Genomic DNA, 9,301 nt, shown 5'->3' on the forward strand with positions numbered 1-9,301 from the left:
AAAGGTCAAATTTTCGGAAAAAGATTTCCGCGCCGATTGCGGCAAAACGGTAAGAGATATCGACTTGAAACCTTCACTATCGTGATCCTTGATCAATTCCCTATCGTTTGGTGTGTATTTCGATGTCATAACTCTAAAAATGATGCGTTGGGAGCATCGGAAGTCTGCAAGGTCATTTGTGCATTGGGTCACGTCAGGCGTGTGACGTCACTGACCTGACCCTGACCCAAAATGAACTACAAGAAACAACCGACGATGCCTGAAATGGATAGCAAATTCGAATTCAGGGCATCAAAATACCCCGAAAAGGCATACAAGTGCAAAAAGTCATTACAGGTCAACCGAGGTCACTGACCTTACCTTGACCTTTAGTAACCTTCAAAATGTCAACGGACATTGTGCCAATGTCAAATCAGCCAGTTGTGATTCTAAAACAATCCATCAGTGTGTCAGGTCAGTCGGCATTTATACCAATGTGAAGCAATCTCCAATTTAGCGTAAATCTGGCCGGAGGTTGTTCCCTTTGTGACGTCATAACTCCGTGACCTGACATGACCTTGACAAAAAAAATACCAAAAGTTGCGCAAAGGATGCCCCAGAGGGTACTGAAAATTTTAGCCGGCTATCTGAAACGGTTCGGCGTGTAGCTAAGAAAAACCTCAGGGGGGGGGGGGTGCACCAACCCCCCCTACATGGGCGAGGGTTAACTTACGGTGTCAGCGGGTCCGAGATGCGTCATGTGGCAGTGCTATATTTGAGCTACATTGGCAAAACATGGCACATATGATGAAATATGCTATCTGGCACCAATCATCATGATGTCCTTTAGCCGTTCTTCCCTACAATTACTTCACATGTGTCATAGTTTCCCATAGTTCGGACTACTGGTTTCTGTCGTATTTGTCTCGAAGTATGCCCATCCGAGCCACATTGCGTGACATGATAATTTGCCCTCGGGTCTAAACACCCCAATCACCAAGTCTAACCACCCAGTGCCCAAGTCCACTTCAGGCCCAGAGTCTGACCACCCTGTCCCATCGGCAGGTGCCTGAGATGAACGAGGCGGCCGAGAAGGCCAGCTCTATCAGCGTCTACCGCGGCCTGCGCGTGCTGCTCGCCCAGAACATCGGTATCCTGCTGGGCGTGTTCTCTCTGTTCGCTCTCGCCTACTTCTCCGACAGCCTGACGATCGGCTGACCGCGGTGGGAGCACGGCTTTAGCAATACGTCTCGGTGTGGACGCAGCTTTAGTGGCACCGCCGGTGCCAGGCCGCGGCAGGCGGTCCTCTTCCCCTGGCTGCCAAGCAGCCGAGGTTGTGAGTTACGTGAGTTAGACTTAAGTGTCTTACATGACTGAGTTATAGCAGCCGTAAGTTTGCCGTGGGTCCAATAGCAGATTTAAGGGTTGATCTGGCATTTCTATATACTTATCTTTGAATTCAGTTTACATCTCTGTATTAGTTTTTGCCTTGTCACTTATTGAAGAAACTTAGTGAGATTTTACCAAGCATGACATTTCAATAGTATTAATGGATGTTGAGATTTCCCGACGTACTTAATAGCGTGTTCCCGATTCCCATGTTTACATGAGGAGCCATGCGTCGAATCTTCCACAGACTTACAACTGTAACATATTGTTACTGTAATATTTGTTATGCAGCAAGATGGCATGCCTTAGACTGCTACCTTACCATGTGTAATTGTTGGCACCATATTCATCATTGAGAAGTCATTTCAATATCCATTTTTTATCCGTAGAGTACAAGTAATGGTTCAAAATAGCACCGATTTCCATTTTCAAACGTTGTTAAGACCGGCTATTAAAACCATATCATGTGGCCTGAAGCCAGGTGTCTCACCCCACGGTGGTTAAAAAAATTGAAATTTCGGCACTGACTCGAGAATATTCCCTATTGAGTACTTAGGTTTGTGCTGAGTGCAGTTTTTCCATCAGCCTCCATTGAACCCACATCGGTGGGGCGCCTCAGAGTTGTTCTTCCACGAGTGTGCTGGTTTTGGGCAGTTGCCTAACCGTCCCAGTGCCTAGCGGACTGTTCCCTGTAGGCTAGACGGCCTGGTGCTGTGGCAGGCGACCGGTGTCTGCCAGCCACGCTATGTGCACAGTAGGGCTCCAGCACTGAACAGGGTCAGGTCGAAATGTTTTCATTGTCAGAATATGACGTCAAAGTCTGTCCTGAAATCAGCTAGGCCTAGCCTCTTAGAGGAATGAATATGAATATTGTAGTTAACAGGCATTTATCTTATATCTCTGATATCTCTTTTTTATCAATGACATTGAACGCATGAATTCCGAAATCCAATTGTTTTCAATGAGCAGATCTACGAAGCCAGAGGCAACGCTCAGCATAGCTTGTCGTGTAGACCCTTTCCGATCGGGAAAATTCGTTCATGAAAAAGTCAAACTTGCATCCATCAATTTTGTCGTTGGTTAGCGTCGTGTTGTTCCAGACTAGCCTTATTTAATAACGATAATGTAACTTTTGTACCGTCGTGGAATGATGTGTGTCTAATGGGTAGCTTGCCGCTACACTGTTATTCGGAGTTGATGCTGATTGACTGGATGAGATTTTCACGGGGAAATGTGGCAGCTCCCGCCTGCCCTTGAGCTGTATATTGTAAAGGCAGTAGGCACGTTATGAAAGTCTGCACAGTGCAGATTATGTGTGAATAGTTTGTGCTGCTGCAACGTATGGTTTTCGCCCTGTGGCCAGTTTTGTAAGATTACGTGACGTGAGTGATTGCGTTACGGGTATGCAGCTGCCCGTCGCGTGGAATTTCATGTTATTTATATGCGTATTCGTGACACTGAGGTTCTCTTGTGTTGTGTTCGGAGTTATGTATATTTGCTCTGTTAGTTTTAGCAGCGCGGTATATGAAAGGACGCGTCCTGGGTCTGATGACGGATCTGAACCAATATGCACGATGCATTGAAGCCTGTGGTGACAACGCTCGAGCTTGTTTGTGCTAAAACGTTTTGTTTTTAGTTTTTGATATGAAACTTTTTGTTGTTGTTAGCCTTTCATTTTGATCTAACAGTTTTAGCTCTTTTTTTGCAGATTGAATAGTCATTACGTTGGTGGATATCTGAAGAACGTATCATTGTACTTTTTTACCAAAGTTACTGATTTTGTTATGGTTTGTCTACGTTTTGAGGTTTTAGGACGAGGCGCAGGGCATGATCCAGCAAGATTACTTGACTACTATTATCCAGTATTCACTGGCTTTCTCTATTTTGTGGTAGCTGACTTACACCAATGTTGTAGACGACTCGTCGCCTCTTTTTTCAATCGATGTTTCGTTGCTGGCTGTCTTGGGCAGCAAACCATCAGTTGAATCTGCGGCGCATAACAAATCGTTCATTTTATTGTTGAGCAGTCTGTAATTTCATATCATGATTCACACTGGCCTGACCGCTCTGTTTTACGCCCAATGTAGGCATTCACGTGCTAGGGTGCGCGTGTTTCTTTTTGCGTTTGCTGTGCGGCGTGCGTGGGTGTTGATCGGCATTTGTTGAGATTGAGAAATGGGTGCTGTGTTGAGGTTGTTAGCGATTTGAAATTGTTCACTTTTGGAAATCGATGTAATATAGTAGATCTCTGCAAGACTTCTCTGCATTGTGTGTTCGGATAGATATGCCCGAAGGTCCGAAGTTACAACTGGTTACAACAAATGTTTATGGTCGATCGATCTCTGCTATTTAGATGGCCATGCTTTGTCGAGATATCGAGCTTTGTCGTCGCCCGTAGCCACACTCGCCTTCCCTATTAGTCTGTTCCATGACTCCACTGACTCCGGCGCGATGGCGGTTCCAAGGTCGGAAGACGTGACCATCGACAACGATGTGACCATTCGGGGAGACGCGAGATCAACAGGTGCCAGCGTCGAGCGAACGGGTTTCATAGTAGGAGTGTTTGTAGGGGATCCCAGTCTGGGTCACAGTCGCCAGTCGGTGTTTATTAATTTAGTCCCACAACGGCTGCCAGGGGAGGATCATTCATCGCACTATTGTTTTTTCATGATTTATGCATGCAATTTCACCAACCAAAGCGATTTATACATGTTATTTCACCAACCTAAAAAAAGAATCATCAAAGCCTTGCACAATTCAATCAAAACGAATCTTTCGTTCGAACTTCGAATGGCGGCATCAAGACAACTTGCTCCGGTGGCATTGCCGTCTTGATTCATTCGCAACTCGCATTCATTCATTCATTCATTCATTCATTCATTCATTCATTCATTCATTCGCCTTCGGGACTCATTCTGTACATCCATATAATGCATCCACGCATAATTCAATATACCCTGTCCCAGGGGCGTCGCCACGGATTTTCGACAGGGGGGGACGGATCGGCCGACTAAAAACCCAAACCTAGGTATTGTTACCGTACTTTTTCAGCGCACAGTACACTGTACAGTCAGAAGTCCGATTCAATTTGACACGGTGAACTTCACAAGAGGCTTTGCCCTTCACCGGGTGAAGGGCAAAGCCTCTTGTCTTATACGGGGTATAATTGTTTACGTGTGCCACCAGTCTGATAGGTAATGCATACATACCTGCGTGTGAGGGTGCCTCACGGTCTCTTTTTGATGCGAGTATGAATCGGCGGCGCGAAGCGCCGCGGAAATTGGCAAATTCCCTTGGCAAAACAGCTCCAAAACACATAAATGTTGCAGCCCGTGTAACAAGTATGATGTCAGAACACCTAAGATCATCAGTCACCAAGTCAAGTAGCCCTGCATCTAAAAAAGTTGGGGTACTTTCAAGCGTATAGCTTATATTCTAGAAGTTTGAGTTTGCTTTAAACTGCTCAGCACTCAGCAGTGCGTAAGCCGTAAGGAATCAAAATACGGCGAGTTTTTGGAGGAAATTGGAGAAACTTTTTAATGGGTATGCCCCCCCCCCCCGCAGCGTCCAGGACCGCCTTTCTGGATCCGCCAGTGGCCAAGAAACGTTCAGTCAAAAGAAAAAGGCTCATACCTCAAGTCATTTTACCGTGCTTCGGGTTTTAGGAGGCATACCCGTTGTCGGAGTTAGTGTCGGAGTCGATCAATCGACCAGAGGTCGACAAAATTCATGGAGTTTCTCCGACTACCGGCCAATTTTCTCCAGGCTTTTCTTCGACGATTGTGAGAAATGATGAATTTGGATACCTATCCACGCAACCCAAAACACTGGTATACGGCAGTCATAAGCCCTTGTTACACTGGCAAATTTTGGTACACGAATATGCAGGTCATCCTATGTTGCGGACCTATTCGGGATCATTCTTCCACGGTCTTGGCATTTCGCAGACCATTCGGTGTCCACCGCGCGACTTTTACGGCTCGTCACGACCGCCACAAATTTTTCATGAAAAATGAAAATTTCGTGGCCGTTCGCCGAACTTGTGATAAACGAATATAATCGCCAAACAGTCGCCGAGTCGGCGCCGACATATCGCTGCGTGCGCCGACTCGTTGCCAAGGTATCGCCGACTATTCGCCACAGATGAGTGCCAATGATGTAAAATACAATACAATGCAATACAATACGCGCACGCAGTCCTCTGCCGACTGAAACCCGAGTGTGTTTTGCTCCTGCGAGTCACCCCCCCCCCCCCAACCCCTACCTTCCCCGCGGCCAGCGCCGGCCTCCTGCCCTCCTGCCCCGCGTCTCATCTCCCCTTTTTCCTAGTCCCCCTACCCACTCCCTCCCTCCCTCACCGCGCGTCGCTGTCGGGCCCTTAGCAGGGGTCGGCAACCTACGGCCCGCGGCCCGGATCCGGCCCGCGGCTGGCATCAGTAACTAACATTGTGTTCCGGTCCGCGGCTCCTGCGCGTGATTGTAACAAATTGTGACCATGCTCCGGCCCGCCGGTTGCTTCCAAATCACATATCCGGCCCCAATCCAAAAAAGGTTGCCGACCCCTGCCTTAGCGTCTTTGCCACTAAGGTGGCTATTTCCCGTTATTGAGACTTTTCTTTGTATTTGAAGAAATTCCTTCAGATTCGCAATAAACATCGCAAGAATTAGCGACTATTATTGATAAATCTCAACTATTTTTCTCTTGTCTCAAGAGTTTGGCAGCTGAAGAAAACAAAGCGGTCGACAAAAACACCACTTTCTCCGACTGCCAATAAGAGCGATATTTGGTTATGAATTGGTAGGGAAACCGACCTAATAGGCGCAGAGCTGCTTCTGACCGGATCAGACCAGCTCTGACTAGGGAGAAAGTGGAGAAATGATAGAAAACTGTCATCACTAAATTGTTGCTCGTGCTGTTGTTAGTCGATGATATAGGTGTATGGATGTAACAATGCTGGCTTTGCTAATCTTAGAATTTCTTCCATGATATTTTCTTCTTTATGTGATTTTCGCTCGTTTGTTTTTCTCTGACTACGGTCAGATGGTCAGAGATTTTATCGACCTCTGCAATCGACTCTGCAGCATTGCAATAATATAAGGGTACCAGTGCAAGCAATTCGTATAATTCGGATTTTATATCTGTGATCTTATGTCAAAGAGACAATGGAGCAGTAGGCAGGAAATAAAAAATGGCCAAGACATTGTTGGAAAGACCTATTAGTTCAGAGCAAACGATCGCTTTTTACGAGTCTTTTTATCTATCAGTCTTCGAAATATGGAACGCCCTCACCACGGTGAAGCTAACTGAAACTCAACCCGGGCGCGGGTTTAACCACCGATGCATATCTACCCCGATTGAAAAGCATGATCCTCACGCACAAGTTTCAGGTGCACCTCACATCACAATGAAGGGTAGAACACCCCTTGCTACTTGCAAGTTACATCCGCTTACGAGACCTAGATCTATGAATGCCACAAATTTTCTGATTGGGAGAGACAATCCTTCCGTCCCCCTAATAGGGGGACGGAATAGAGACAATCCTTCCCTATAAGATTGGACAATCCTTCCATATAGAGACAATCCTTCTGTCCCCTAAAGGGGGACAGAAGGATTGTCTCTCCCAATCAGAAAATTTGTGGCATACATAGATCTCAGTCTCGTAAGCGGATGTAAGTTACAAGTAGCAAAGGGTGCTCTACCCTTCATTGTAATGTGAGGTGCACCTGAAACTTGTGCGTGAGGATCGTGCTTTTCAAACGGGGTAGATATGCATCGGTGGTTAAACCCGCGCCCGGGCTGAGTTTCAGTTAGCTTCACCGTGGTGAGGGCGTCCCATATTTCGAAGACTGATATTCTGTGGCGCCACCCCTGCCTAACGGTTTCTGACCGGTCCGAATTTCACAAGCTGCTGAAGTACATGAGGTCTTATTTGTGTACGGTTGAACTAACCAACATCAGCGTTCTTTTAACGAAGGTTTATTTCTGTTTACATGGCTCAATGAGCGTTGCAAATAGCCACTTTATAAAACATTCGTCGGTGTTTCTTTTTTTGGGGGGGACGTCCCCCCCGGATTCCCCGACTGGGGGGGACGCGTCCCCCCCGTCCCCCCCGCATTCGACGCCCATGCGGCCTGTCCACGCATTATGTGGTTTCCCCCCCCCTGATACGATGACGTATCGTGACGTCAGAAGGATGTCAATTATAGAACAAATAAATCTGATATCATCAGCAAATCAATATTCATTCTTATTCTAACGAAGACTTTGATACAATGGATATTGCTTTTTATTTCAGTTTAAGTCTTTAACTGATATTTCTTGCCTTACTCTAAGCTCATTTTGCGATAGGCCCATTAGGGACTATGACGTCACATTCTTTATAGTTTATCAAGAGGTGACATGCATTCTGAACGCCTTGAAATGAATTTGGAGTCAGCCCCATGTCACTCCACTTTTGATGACATCATAAGGGGGCCTCAGGACAACAATGGCGCGGTGCGCCACAATCGCTTCAAAGCTACTTGCCAACAGTTGCCATTTTTGAAAATATTATTTTGAAATAAAGTTACAAGTAATAAAAATATTGGTAATAAAGTTGTTGATTAAATCGATACCATATCTAAAAACTTACTGAAAAATGATTTATTCATAGTAAAAATATAAGCTCGATGCGTTTTTACGTTGCTTTCCTGCAACTGCAGAGGATTTTTAAATCGTCTATATCTTCAAAACCGGTCGTTTCTTAGCATATTGCTGCTCTTTTTTATCGCTAGAAAATTAGTTGGACTTTCCAATGACATCAACGGTTGAGCGATATGTGTAGAGTGTCACCAACAATCTTCGAATGAAGTTAGTCATTTTTACGTTGTAAAGGAATGGAGCACCCCTTGCGAGCATCAGGGGTGACGTCACTCAGGATCTGTCTCTGATTGGTCGGCGGGAGAGTGACTGTACCTTCTTTAGATGGCCAGAGCCCTGATCGGCGGCCGGCTAGTACTCTTGCCGGCGCTCACATACGTGCTGGTTGCCCCGGCAACGGGCTATTGACCAATGAGAAGCGAGGAAAGTGCAACGTCACTGCGATTTTTCATATACCTGTGCCCCCCGTAGCGCGCTTCTCATTGGTCAATAGCCCGTTGCCGGGGCAACGTGCACGTATGTGTGCGCGGGCTAGCGCGCTAGCCGGCCGCCGAACAGCGCTCTGGAGGAGTGAAGAAATGAACGGACGACGCAGCCGACGCAGATCATAGATGCAGATTATAGGCCTGGTCGGAATCGGCTGACAGAACTTTGTCAGCCGAGAATAAGCCCCGCCCACACCGCGCTGCTGATGGGCTTGTTCATAATCGGCTGACAGGAAACGTCAGCCCAGATGGCGCTGAGATGCTAAGATGGCGCTCGACAGATAGGGCTGAGACTTGAGAGAGGTAGCATTTTCGCGCTTTTTCAACGACTATCTTCCGTTAGTCGTTACATTATATTTCTGAGGTTTATTTGCCGAGGCTATAGAAAAAAATTACAGGATTGATAATTGAGGCGGTGCTGGCATTTCGATTTGTAGGTACTGTTTTCAGGCTGACTCGCACATTGTGCCATGAAAAAGAAATAATTGCTATCCTTCGCGAAAAATATTAAATACAAAATACGTCAAAAACATCGTATATAAAAACTAACCACCTGCACGATAAAGCTGCGCTTTGACTTACATGCGCCACTTTCGAGCCACTTTGAATTTCGGCTGACGTGCTGCTGCCTTCTCCCAGCAGCCGAAAAGGCGGCTGTCAGCAGAGGTATGACGTCACAGCGCGGGAAGGCGTGATACGTCATCAATATCTCAACCAATCAGGGGCTTGGATCTCAGCTGACAACAGCACAGCAGCCGATTCCGACCAGGCCTTATTTCAAGCAGGATATTTCAAGAGTTCTCTATAT

At 46.4% G+C, this 9,301-nt stretch overlaps 1 protein-coding gene across 2 annotated transcripts in view; it reads left to right on the forward strand.

The window, feature by feature from the left end:
• LOC122392111 (metal cation symporter ZIP14-like) overlaps positions 1–3,622 on the forward strand; it is a 61,853-nt gene extending 58,231 nt beyond the window's left edge. For both annotated transcript variants that reach the window (XM_043386656.1, XM_043386655.1), the window contains exon 7: positions 1,045–3,622. In XM_043386656.1, coding sequence (XP_043242591.1) covers positions 1,045–1,197 — 153 coding nt within the window. In that variant the 3' untranslated portion in view covers positions 1,198–3,622. The remainder of the gene's footprint in view (positions 1–1,044) is intronic.
• Positions 3,623–9,301: the final 5,679 nt, after the last annotated feature.

The sequence above is a fragment of the Amphibalanus amphitrite genome, unplaced genomic scaffold (genome assembly GCF_019059575.1).
Source record: "Amphibalanus amphitrite isolate SeventyFive unplaced genomic scaffold, NRLGWU_Aamphi_draft 000469F_arrow, whole genome shotgun sequence".
NCBI lineage: Eukaryota > Metazoa > Arthropoda > Thecostraca > Balanomorpha > Balanidae > Amphibalanus > Amphibalanus amphitrite.